The 13,737-nt window shown below is 45.3% G+C and overlaps 1 protein-coding gene across 2 annotated transcripts in view; it reads right to left on the reverse strand.

Annotated features, from left to right (window-relative positions):
• RMND1 (required for meiotic nuclear division 1 homolog) overlaps window positions 1–13,737 on the reverse strand; it is a 494,724-nt gene that overhangs the window by 63,825 nt on the left and 417,162 nt on the right. For both annotated transcript variants that reach the window (XM_078673969.1, XM_078673970.1), the window contains one exon: window positions 1,817–1,937. In XM_078673969.1, coding sequence (XP_078530095.1) covers window positions 1,817–1,937 — 121 coding nt within the window. The remainder of the gene's footprint in view (window positions 1–1,816; window positions 1,938–13,737) is intronic.

A 13,737-nucleotide genomic window follows, 5' to 3' on the forward strand; every position in this document is an offset into this window, starting at 1 on the left:
GGTGCCGTAAAAAGCAGCAGCAAAAGAGGCGCTTGAATGCCTAAAACCTTGCAGTGCTCACTTTCGGCCCCCCCGCTCACCTCACAGGTCCACAGATCGCCTCAATAGGGCCTAGACGTGAGAGGTGTGTCAACCACCACAATGCAGCTCAGTGACTCCCCAGCTGTCCATTGCAGCTGTGTTCTCTGGGCCCGAAGCGACCCTGCCGACTAATGGCGACCCGCCTGCTGGTCCCAACGCTCCGTCCTCCGTTGCCGGCATCCTGTGTCCCGCCTCTTAGCTCCTCAATTGACGATCAACACAGACATAACTTCATTGACAAGACATTAGTGAAGTCTGCATATGTAGTACCTAGTAGGTCATTCATTTGCTGGAACTTGGAACTAATTCAGCAGTTTGAACATTTAGAGGTGTGCTTGTGTATAGCAAAATCCATACCCTATGCGGTCTTTGTTGTTCTATACTGTCTGATTCATGTCATGTAATGCTTTTAATTAATTATGCATGTTAAAAACACACCTATCTCCACTACATCTATTGAGGCTCAGGGACCCGGGCCTGTTGTCCGCCACACAGAGATCGATTGAAGCATGGAAAGGGGTGGAGAGACAAATGTAACGGGACAAAACGATGACAAGGGCAACACCAGTCTGGGAGGGTAAGAGACTGCCTGAAATCTCCGGACTGCAGGGCTTTAAGGAATGGGACATGGTTGGGATCTCTACAGAGGGCAACATCTTCCAAAGTGGCGACCTAATCCCCTTCTCAACACTTCAAGTCAAATACCAACTCATGCATTTACAAAAGTATAAATACCTGCAGTTTCAAGATGCCAGGAGAGCTGAAAAAGTAGAAACAGCAGACATCCCCGAATATGCGCCACTCAAGGGTAGGTTAGGTTATAAGAGGAGATACCTTCCAAGGCAGTCTCACGGACATTCAAAACTTTAATCAATAATATTCCTGTTAAACTGAAGTCCCTACGGTCCAACTGGGAAGACACTATGGGTCCATTAGAAGACATTGACTGGGAAGGGGCCTTGATGCACCCAAGAGAAGTGGCAATTAAGCTACGACTACTACAATACAAAATCCTCCAGAGGGTCTACTTTATTAGGGCCCGACCGCACATCATGGGGAGACCGGAGTCACCACATTTTCTACGCTACAACACAGAACGGGGTACTTATATACACACACTATGGGAGTGTCAAACTGTTCAGAGCTACGGGGCCCAGATAGTAAAATAAATGAATGACATACTGGAGGTGCAGGTCGCCATGGACCCTAAGTACATATTGCTTGTAATCTACATGGAAGTTGATCTCCAAAGGTACAAACTCTTACTGTGCAACCTGGGGCTGAGAGTTGCCAAAAGGGACATCGCCAGAAAACGGGGAGCGTCAGACGTGCCCACACTAAAGGGGTGCAGTGCTAGTATTGACTTATATATGGGAGCGGAGAAGAAAACATATGTGGCTGGTGGCTGCCCCAAAAGGTTTACTAAGATATTGGCACCGTGGCTGAGCTTCTTTGGCCTAGAAATTGAAGGGGTGGGAATCAACAGCACGCACCCACTCACACAAGAATTGAATACAATTCGTGACCCCCATCCCTCCATACATGTATGTTAACAGGAAGGGAATACCGCTAGAGGAGGGTTTGAGAGGGGAAGGGGAAGCGATTTCGGTTGAGAGTGTGCGGTCTTTAAATGACAGTGGGCTACCACATAATGTTTATCTAGGGAGATGTACTGGTATATCTGAAAAACACTTGAAAAGAATACATTTGATCTTGAATAATGCAAATTTCTCACCTTTACCCGGCGACTGATGCTAAGAAATTGACAAGTTTTGTCATAAAGCTGCTCCAGGTTCTCTCGATCCCAGTAAAAATCGGGGGTGATAAGCAAGTCAGAGCTTAGATTTATACGGTGCCTAAGGAAACAATGTAATTTGAATATTTTAATTCACTTAAACAAGTGGCAAAAAGTTTGAAGACACAAAAAAGAATGTATGTGACATTTTGAAAGTCAAAATAGTGTTTACCAGACTTGTACTGCTCTATCACCCTCCATGACTTATTTCCTTTACACATATAATAATCGAACAATAAAAACAAAAATGAAATGATTCTTTGAGTGTTCACTCTGGCTTGACAGCACAGCTGTCTACAACACATACGGCTACCAACTGTTCAAATTATACACACAGTGGGCTTTGACTTCATCCAGTGTGCATTACTCTCTCACCTCATGCTATTGGCTGTTTGGTGCATCATTCCATTTTCTAAGAAGAACTTTCACTGGAATGCGTGATGAACTCTTACATGTGGAAAGTCAATTAAATCACACGGTTTCTCAAAATTCAGTTCTTTCTCTCCCAAATATATTCTATTAAAAAAAAATATATATATATAGCTCTGTTTGTTTGCCAGCATTGTCAAAGTCACTAGAGAAAGGCTGTAATGTGATAACCAGCATTTGTATGTCACCTGCAAGAATCAAGACAAAACTCTGGAGACTTGTGCGAGGCCACCCATCAGATGGGTGACAGAAGAAGAGGCACAGCATCTGAGGCCGTCAGACCTAAGAGGGCAAATTACAAGTTTTCGAAGGCTCACTGTCGCCCGTGAGAAAAGACGCATAATCTCTGAAACATCTAGGAGACTGTGGGGGTGAACTGGGTAGCATCGAAGGAGATTCCAGAAGGATCACATCACAATATATTTTAGGAGCTATACAAATTTGAATTTCAAGGTCACAAAGTGATCTTATTAAAGGTCTGTTCATGGAGAAACCCTACGATGTAAGGGCTGTGAAAGAGGGATGGGATATTCCACAGTATACCACAGTCCCTCTGTCACTTCAAGTGGTGCTAGTCATTCCAGATGAGAATTTCAGATGTGGCCACACTAGTCCCCACCCATGGGACAAAGTCTACGTTTGGCCTTAAGAGTCAACTTCAGCAGCCCTATGTGCGAAGTTTGTGCAAGTTCCTGGTGGCCTGGCGTCCTCAAACAGTCTTACCAGGCTTGATGGCAGCTGGCAATTGCGGAAAGACAGGGATGCGCCTTCGTGGGCTCCGGTCTCCTGATGCGGAGGATCTGATCTTTCCGCAATGATGTGTCTGGCTTCCTCAGTCTTTGGATATCCTGATTCAGTGTTAGACGTCTTTTTCACTGAAATATGCCTCACAAAGGTTCCTTGGTCCCACAATGCTAGCTTTATCAGACCCACCATCTCGCTTTACAATGAACTGAAGCCCCAAGTTCCATCGAGCCCAGGCCCTTGGAAACAAACAGACCTTTGATGTGCACAGAGTATGCACTGCTCACCTTCCTCCAGTAGGTGTGGTCCCATCCCAGCCCTCGTGGAAACAGCAATCCACAGCACCAAAATACCCTCACGGGGTGATAGTGCACAAAAATATCTCCTGTCTTGGGGTTGCAGTCCTCACCTCCACTAGCTTTTCACTGTCCTGGGTTTCCAAAATGGAACTCATAGGCCTCAAGATTATGTACCGTGCACAGGCACACATACATCCCAGCACACGCATGCAAGTATCACATGCTGCCAGGCGCGACAAACAGCCGTCAAGTAGGCCAGGCATGAGCTAAGTACACAGCAGTGGAACTTTATATGAGGGGGCCGGGAGGCACCATTGCAGAGGCACATGTAAAAAGGGCTATTTATCCTACTGATTCTTACTAAACACAAAACAGGTATGCTACCACCATTGCGCTTGTCACTCAACTACTAGCAAGGGCAGTAGCCCTCTATCACTAAGTAGGTGGCACTTGATGCACCCCCTCCTGGTCTAACAAGACCGCATTACAGTGCGACAGGACAAGGTCATGCACACACGCATGTTCCATGTCCACTCATGACCAAAAATCAGTGCCAGGGATCAAATATCCATGCAGCTGGGTCACTCAGGGCAGGGGTTTGGATCGGTCACAATGCAGGGTACTTTTCTGTCCCAACAATCTTCAAGCTTGTATTCGGTTTGGATAAGAATAGCAAAATGGATGCTCAATTGCCTGAAGGCGGAATGGGAGGATAGAGGCTTTTAAATATTAAGTGAGTACTGTATTCGTAACAGGTTCTACTGTATATATGTACAAATTAGAAATATAAAAAGTGTAACAAAAAAGCTACCCAACTATTAGGTTAATGGTAATAAGCTAAGCATAATGGGCCAGATGTAAGACCCTATTTTGAATGCGCAAAAGGGTTTGGGACCCGTTTGCACATGCAAAATGTCACAAGGCCATGTACAATTCCTACATAGCGAGTTGCAATTTATTTGCAACGCGCTATTAGGATTTGTGAGTCGCTATTAGGAAGTGGCGTTCCGTTCCTAATAGCGACCCCAAAGCCCTGTATGAATGCTTTGCGACCACAAAACACTCGCAAATTACCACCCTCCTTAAGAGGGTGGTAATGCACTTGCAAAAGAGAAGAGGTCCCCAGGGGACGCCTTCCCCTTTGCAATTGCAGAGGGAAATATTATTTAGAGGCAGGCAGTGGTCCCAGGGATCACTGCTTGCCCTTAAAAAATGAAACGAAAATGTACACTTTCTTTTTTGTAATGCATCTTGTTTTCCTTTAAGTAAAACGGGCTACATTTAAAAAAAAGAACTTGCTTTATTGAAAAGCAGTCCCAGACATGGTGGCCTGCTGAGCCCTATTTCACAAGAAGTACTCCCCTGGTTACTAAACCGGTAGGTCAGGTTAAGTGTTAAGGACAGCTCCTAAACTAACACTGGTGGAAAACCCCTATGTAAAGCTGTGAATGATGCGCCACTATGAGGTGGGAAAGGAGGCACGTCCTTTTGTTTTATATTCCCTCACGCACCCTAGTGGCGTTAAGCATGTCTCCATATCAACCATTTGGACCTTTTAGTCATACATATAACTCTAAAAGCATAGCTCCAAAACATTTGGGGCAATGTGGTCCAGGTGCGAACCGACAAAATGGGCGCCATGTTTCCCCTACAAAAGCAAAGCAGAACACACTCTCCTCAACTGTTAGCACTAGCACAGTGAATATGGGAATAAGGCATTTGGTGATCCACCACCAAGTAAATCTCTGTCTATGTGGATCACCTTATGTATCAAAATCCTATGTCTTGCACATAAGGAACCACCGAAAGGCACGCAAGAACTTTTCACCAGGGTAAAATCCTTACAACAGCCTTGGAAAGGTAGGTCCTCATGCCCAAAATATGTAAAGCGGTGACATGGGCATCCCTTCTCTAACCATTACTTCTTGGACACAGGTGTAAGAAGACAAAGCAATTTTGTAGCTCTGTCCTCCATGATTTCGTTGTCTGACCATTCCTTTAGACCCTCTGTTAGAGTGGGTAGTGCTTGGAAATCTACTCTGAAGACCAGGAACCTGCAGGTAGAGTTATACATCAGAAGCTGACCACTTAACATGAAACGTATGTTACCTCAATGAGCATGCTTTACGGGGAAATTAAAGTAGGGGCTCTTCGGTTCTAGTGCGGCCATGACATCTTTAGGGTGACCATGTGGAAATGGCAGAGAGGATATATCTCTTGAGAGGCAAGAGACTGAGGATTGGCCTGAGAGAGCAGTGCTTTTGTGGATGTAGAAGAAGTAGACACCTTTCCCCCGGTTTTGAGAAACTGCTGGCTGGATACCCCCTTTGAGAAGGCCCACCTGTACCTCTTCTGGCAGTAGGGCAAGATTTTCTGGACTGAAGGTGTGCCACCGGTATTTGGGTCACAATGGAGAGGAAATCCAAGGAGCCTCCCCCCTCTGCCTCGTACCTTGGAGTTGTTAGCCCTGAAGTTGCCCTGTGCATAACCTTTGCTGTTGGTCATAAGACTGCTGCTGGCATTGATATGACTGCATTATTTCTAGTGAAATGGACTTTGACCCAACTCTTGTCTGCTGCCTCTGAAAAGAGCCACTGGCCATGGCCTTAGCAGTATCACTGTCTTCTTTTACACCTTTTTTTCAATCTACTGACTGAACAGGCGTTCTCCAACGAAGGGCAGATTGACGAGACAGTGTGGTTCTGAAAATTCTGGATTCATGTAATCGTTCTGGACTCGAGAATTAAAACTTCGTCGAAACATGACGAATTTGGTATCAAAAGACCGAGAATGACGAGCACACCGTGTACATATATTTTCAGCATATTCGAGTAACGATTTCTCCTCGAAATCGTCATTATCGTCCAGTACCTTTGGCTTCCATTTTATATACTGCAGCCATCTTGTGTGTTGCCCTTTACATAGGCCTTAATCCAGCCAAATTCATTCCAGCAAGGACACGTACTCTTTAATCGACTTTCCTGTGACCTGTGCAAGTTGGAACCATTGCCCCAGGCCGAACTCGTTAAGTCAGTTCCCCTCCCAGTGGCCGAACAAGATAGCATCAGGGCTCAACAAACCATAAAACCATTTCAGCGCATACACCTGCCGTATCTTGCTCACATCTACCTCTGCTCCTTTGCTTCACTTGCTTTATGGTGGGGAGGTGCCCGTTTTTATTGGGGGTCCACCGATATCTGATGAAATGTTGGGCCTTGCCGGGTGATTTGTTGTAGGCAGCACGAAGTGAAATATGGACATGTCATCATGACTTTTTCTTTGTATTGGAAATATGTTAACGATTTACTTTACAACCAAGAATGTTTTGCCTGAAGCCTAAAATTGTGTATAAGAAGAGAAGCCTGATTTTGTAAATTCGAGCAGTCTCCTGAGAATATACTTCCCCGTGTGTTGTACTTCTAGGACACTTGTTACCTTGGTTGCAGCCAATAAATCGATCTTTGACTTCACCTAGAAGACTCTGAGTTTCTGTGGTCTGGATCAGGAAGAACCCGAGGTCTCTGGGTGTACCCTGACACCGCTGGGTTACCGGTGTCTGTGCCGGTTCTGAAAAACCCAGTACCTCAGCTGGCGCCCAACGTGGGGCGATTCCAGTGGTACCAGTCAGCCAGAGGTTCGTGAGGAGCTTCGTGTGAAAATTCCGGAGGACGGCCAACCACCTCATCGACCCCTGCATGTCGACGTGGTCCGAAGGTCTTTGCTGCGAGGTTCCCCGCTTCCCGACGGCTACAAGGACTGCTGCCCTGGCTATCGCCCTGATTTGGACCCTTGAAGTTTGGCAGAGCGAAACACTAAGACGAGTCTTCTGGTGACGTCATCGATATTTCAGTTAAGTATAAGTGGAGCGTCTCCCAGTCCTTAGTTGGTCTTAGTCTTGGGTATCCTTTGGGATAATTGTTGGTACTTGCAAGCACCAAAACCGAAGGACTCGTGTATTCACGAGAAATATCGTAATCGATAATCCTTTGAAGTTTGGAACTAGACTAGAGAGCGAAGATGCCTAGTCTTAGACTTGGAAATTTGTTTTGTCTTAGTGGTAATAATAGGGACTCCCGATTGGAGGACTCATGTCCGGTTCCTCCAGTTGGAACTCCAACTTACGAGTTATATGTGAAACATGGGGTAGGCCCCATCACATACAATGAAGTGTGGATCAAATACACAAGAAAAGATGGTGTTTTAAAATGGCCCCAATATGGTAGCTTTGATACCGAAATCCTAGATAACCTTGAAGTTAAACTGTTCAAAAAGAAAGCCCGGCCGGCAATGTTCGACTCTTTTCGCCTATGGCGTAAGGAGGCCAAACAGAAGGAAATTAAATTGGCTAAGAAAAATAAGAGAGAAGGAGGAATTTCAGTGATGCAAGCTGCTATGCAGTTTAAAGACAATGAAGAAGAACAGATGAGTGAGCAGTTGCACAGGCAACGTAAAATGGCAATAGATAAATGTTATCCAGTTTTGCCGTCTCTTCAGCAAGAGGCAGCAAAAGAGCGTGAAAAAGATCCATTAATGTCGCATTTATTAAGTTCACCACCCCCCTATGCACAAAATGCCACGGCACCTCCACAACGCACAGTTGCACAACCTGTGGTTGTTATGCCTCCTATTCCTCTGCAGCAACCACCAGCTACTCTTCAGCTGGCTCCTACTCCTTTGGTGCAGCCTCCTCAAGGCCCACCGATCACACCTGTTTCTACGATTTTGCCCACTGTACTGTCTACTTCTCCTAATGCTCCCCCTACGATTGTGCCTAGTGCTCCTTCTATTTCTCCAGATGCCTCCTCTGCTGGTATCTCTGCTCCTGCCTTATCTTACCCCGTTCTTCCTTCAGTTTCACCTTCCATTCGGCAGAAAATGGCCGGCACTGTCACTAACCTTCTTTCACCTCTTTTTGGGTCGCCTACTACGACCCCTAAAATGGAACGCAGACAGTTGCGAAGTCGACTGCCTGACTATCAAGAGAGAGACTCACTGAATCGTTTAGCACGAAAATGGGTTATGGACACCGTAAAATATGATGTAGAGTCGGTCATGGAAGTCTTCCATCAATGGGAAGCACCGACGCAAAAACATGTTTTCGAACAGATGTGTGTTTTCCTTTGCGAGGATTTGGAAGACAATGATCTGGAATGCATCCCGCAAGAGATGTGTCGTGTACGGTTTAAGTTTGGTGAGGGCATGATTGTAGGTCCAGATGTGGAGAAAGCAGTTGAAATGTTGTTATCATATCGGAGTAAGGGAAGCAGTTCTGGGTCACAATCTGAGCCTAGTGCATCTAGTAGGAAAAAGGCGCGACAATACCCTACGAGAGAAGTTCCCCCACAATGGAGAGAGGGCGACACAACTGTTAACCCACCTATTCTACCACACTTTCAGCGGGTATGGGTACATGTCCCATGGAAGCGAGCTGAAGTTTTAGCACTTAAACAGACATTGCCTGATCCGCGTAAAAATTCTGCAGGGTATTACAAAGAGTTGTCACAGACCGCTGGATCATGTATAATGAATTTAGCCGATATCGATATGCTATTCGGGAATGTTGTTCCACAGCCTTTATGGGGTAAAATTCGTCATACAGATCATGATCAAGAATTAGGTGACTCATGGGCTAATATTGCCGCTGCAGATGCCCGACAAGTTGGTGGTGCTAAGCCTGAGCCTTTTTATAGCAGAACTCCCTGGTAGAATAGTTGATTACATGAAAACGATAATGCCCGCAATACGCGTAAATTGGGATAAGTTGTCTGCATGCAAGCAGAAGAAAGAAGAAACAGTCTCAGATTTCTTCACCAGGTTTGAAGAAACATTTGTCGACCACAGCGGTCAAGATATGACCACAGAAGGTGGTCAGAGATTGTTTGTCGATAAATTCGTGCACAATCTGCTTCCAAAATTGTGTAAAAAGTTAAAGGATTCGGAAAGTTCTTGGGCAGTCTCATCTTCAGCGCAGATATTAGCTACTGCCCAATATTACGAGAATAGAGACAAGGACGAGAAAGATAGAGTAGAAAAGAAAACCAAGGAATTAAAAACAAAGGTTTTGCTACTGCAAGCATACCCGCCACGTGGTGGTGGTAATCAAAATAATAATGGTCAGAATAATTATCAGAGTAATTTTCAGCAGCCTCAACAGTATCAGAGGAACTCGCAAAGAGCCGAGTACACTCAACCCCGTGTACCTGTAGGTCCCAACCAGTGTTCGTATTGCAAGGAAGAAGGTCATTTCAAGTATAGTTGCCCTATTTTGTTACAGCGTGCCAATGGAGTTTCTGGTGTAAGAGGTCGTGGTGTTCAGCAAGTACCTAGAGGTAGAGGACGTGGAAACGTCCCCCAGAACGCACGTCCCCTTCCACCACAAAATTCTATGAATAGGTTCGATCAGCAGAACAACGCCTCTGAAAGGACAGCTCAATACTATGTTGATGATTACTACACAGAAAATGAGTATTTGGAGGGTAATGATTGCTAGGACAGCCATAGACAAAGAGAGGGAGTTGTTTCAGTTCCAGTAGATCAGAGTGGACCTTACGTTGAGGTGATTACATCAGGTGTGTCAGAGCCTTTTCTGTTGGATACTGGTGCTACAAAGAGTTCTATTATGCACTCCAAACTCCCTGGCGCACCTTTGTCTGGCGAAATGAACGTTTCTGTAGGTTTTTCTGGCGCCCCAGTTAGAAATCCGATTTCTGACCCTTTGTCTCTTTCTGTTGGTCCTTGTGAATTCGAAGCACCCCTCATTCTGACAACAGGTTGTGGCGAAAACTTGCTAGGATTAGATTTGTTAAAAAGGTTGCATGCGACTTTGTACTGTTCTCCTTCGGGAGTACACCTTACTTTAGGTAAGAAAGTAGTTTCTCCCATGTATTTGTCGAGGGACAAACTTCCAGCAGAATTGTCGTTTCTTCCAGATATTCTTTGGGCCACTGGTCCTAATGATGTGGGCCGCTTAGAAATTCCACCATATGTTGTAACATTGAAAGCCAACGTTAAAATGCCACGAATTCCCCCAATACAAAATCTCGAGTGAAGGTGAAAAAGCTTTGCTAGCGATCGTTTACGAATTGATTGAAAAGGATGTGATTGAAGAAACACGAGGCAATGTTTGCAATAGTCCTGTTCTGCCTGTCTTAAAACGAACTGACCCTTCTCAGCCACCTGTGTACAGATTCGTGATTGATCTGAGAGAGGTGAATAAAATAGTTGTGCCACAATTCCCAGTTGTCCCCGACATTACCATGTTATTGACTATGATTCCAGCATCTGCATCTTGGTTTTCGGTGATTGACCTGAAGAATGCCTTCTTCAGCATCCCGATTGCTGAGGAGAGCAGGGATATTTTTTCCTTCAGTTTAGGAGGTTGCAGCTTCCGCTTTAAACGCGCTCCTCAGGGCTACTGTGAAAGTCCATCAATATACAGTCAAGCTCTAAAAACACAGCTTGATACGATTGTTTTACCTGAAGGTGCAACTCTTGTACAGTATGTGGATGATTTACTCATTGCCGCAGACACTGAGGAAATTTGTAAAAAGGCCACGCTGTCATTGTTGCGTCATCTGTGTGATCTTCATCACAAGGTGTCACTTTCCAAACTGCAATATTGCCGACAAGAAGTGACCTACCTAGGTCACCTCTTATCGAAGGAGGGAAGGAAACTGACCCCAGAAAGAATTCAGGCAATAGCGAAATTGAATGTGCCAAGAACACAGAGAGAAGTGCGTGCTTTCTTGGGCATTACATCGTACTGTAGACAGTGGATTCCAAATTTTTCGTTATTAGCCAAACCCTTGGTGGCATTAACGTGTAAGAATACACCCAATCCCATTCCTTGGTCTGAAGAGTGTCAGAAAAGTTTTCTCGAATTACGCACAGCATTGTGTTTGGCTCCTGTGTTAGGTACCCCCGATTACAGTAAGCCTTTTACATTATATGTCCACGAGAAAGAGGGCTGTGCATTGTCTGTGTTGACTCAGTTGTTTGGAGGTAGGCAGCGTCCATGTGCCTATTTTTCGTCGACTTTGGATCTGGTAGCTAAAGCATTACCAAGTTGTTTAAGAGCCACAGCAGCAGCAGCTGTCTCTATTCGACAGTCTGCTGGTCTAGTAATGAATAATACACTAATCGTGATGGTCCCACATGCAGTAGACACGTTGTTAAATAGAACCAAGACACAGCACTTAACTAGTGCTCGACTGTCCAGTTACGAATTGACACTGCTAGTGAGCCATGTGCACATAAAAAGATGCAGTACCTTAAATCTAGCTACGTTGTTGCCAATTACAGAGGAATCGGATTTTTCAGAACAGCACGATTGTTTTCTCAGAACGGAGGAAGAGACGAAAGGGAGAATAGGTTTATTCGACACTCCTCTTGCTGAGTGTGATGGTACATTATGGGTGGATGGTTCATGCTTTAAGCTCCCGAGTGGGGACACGACCACAGCATATGCCGTTACGACGTTGCACACAGTAGTTGAAGCTGCACGTGTCCCACATAATTCAGCTCAGGCAGCAGAACTGATTGCACTGACGAGAGCATGTGTGTTGTCTAAAGGGATGAAAGTGACTATCTACACTGATAGTCAGTATGCATTTGGAGTGGCTCACAGTTTTGGGCGATTGTGGAGAGAACGCGGATTCCTGACTTCGCATGGAGCTAAGATTCAGCATGGTCAGTTGGTGAATGAGCTTCTTGAATCACTGACCTTGCCCCTGCAAATGGCGATTGTGAAATGTAGTGCTCACAAGAAGGTGACTGATGATGTTGGTCGTGGAAACGCATTTGCTGATGAAATCGCGAAAGAAACGGCAAAGAATGTAATGAGCCGAATGTACGTTGCAGGCCCTGCAAGATCGACTGGTGATGTTGGAATGTGTGAAGACACTATAGAGAGTGTGAAGTCCATCCAAGCTGAGGCCACAGAGAAAGAGTTGAGCACGTGGAGAGAAAGTACGGGTAGAATGGATGCAAATGGTTGTTGGATTGAATTATCAGAGCATCAGAGATGGTTGTTACCCGATGCATATGTGCTTGCAGTGGTTACAATGGCTCATGGAATGGCTCATATTAGCGTTAAAGGGATTTGCGAGTTGTTGGCCCAGTATGGAAGAATTCAGAGATTCCCAAGTGTGCAGAGAATGTTGTCAAGAATTGCATGGTATGTTTGAAACACAATCCTGGTAGGGGAACCCCAACTCCAGCTGGTCATTTTGCACCTCCTACGTACCCGTTCGAGGTTTTGCAGCTAGATTTCATTCACATGGAAAGGTGCAACAATTTAAAATACGTACTCGTTGTTGTTTGTGCCTTCTCAAGATGGGTAGAAGCCTATCCCCTAAAAGACAATACTGCCTTGTCCACAGCAAAAGCCCTTGTGAAAGAGTACTTCCCCAGGTTTGGAATGCCTAGAATGGTCTGGTCTGATAATGGAAGTGAATTTGTGGGTAGTGTGATGAAAAGAGCGTGTGAAGTCTAGGTATCCGGCAGAAGTTCCATGCTGCAAATCACCCCCAATCAGCTGGATTAGTAGAATGTTACAATGGCACTCTAAAACTTAAACTGGCCAAAATCCAAGCGAGCACAGGTCTTAAATGGCCTGCGCTCTACCCTTAGCACTCCTGTCCACTAGGATGACTGTACATTCACGAGTGAAACTTAGTCCATACGAAATAGTTTTTGGCCGGCCAGCCAACATATGGGGAGTGCCTAGACCCACTAAGTTCAGCGAGCTTGAACACCCTATTTTGCTTAATTATCTGTATGAATTGACGGCTAAATTGCGTGTTTTACATCAACAGGTCCACAACACCCTGCCTCCGGTCTCTGAGACTCCGGGTCACGCCACTGACCCCGGTTCCTGGATCCTTGTAAGGAATTTCAAAAGAACGAAGAACTACCAGCCCAGGTGGACCGGGCCTCATCTCGTCCTTCTTTCTACAAGATCAGCCGTTCGGGTGGAGGGGAAGGCCAACTGGGTCCACGGGATCCATTGTAAGAAAATCCCTTTCCCTCTACCCTATGACCAGTGGGTCCAGAAGGGTGTCGCGGACCCAGAACCTGATACCGTGTCACATACCGTCCCTTTTCATGACTTGCACGTAAAGAGAACTGACTCTGAACAAGAAAATGAGAACATTTTGCACAAGGCTGTGACACCATCCGAGCGATTGAACATTACAGAGCCTGACCTTCTGTTCCAGGATCAGACAATACCTGGGAAACAACGATACAATTTGAGACCGAGAAAAACGAACTAGTAAAATACTTTCTTTTTGTGATTGGAGACCAAGATCCATGAACTAATAAAATAGATATTTCCTCTTCCCCCAAGTACTATTTTTGAAAGTGCAGCTCTCCCATCTAAGAAACTTG

The sequence above is a fragment of the Lissotriton helveticus genome, chromosome 1_1 (assembly GCF_964261635.1).
Source record: "Lissotriton helveticus chromosome 1_1, aLisHel1.1, whole genome shotgun sequence".
Lineage (NCBI taxonomy): Eukaryota > Metazoa > Chordata > Amphibia > Caudata > Salamandridae > Lissotriton > Lissotriton helveticus.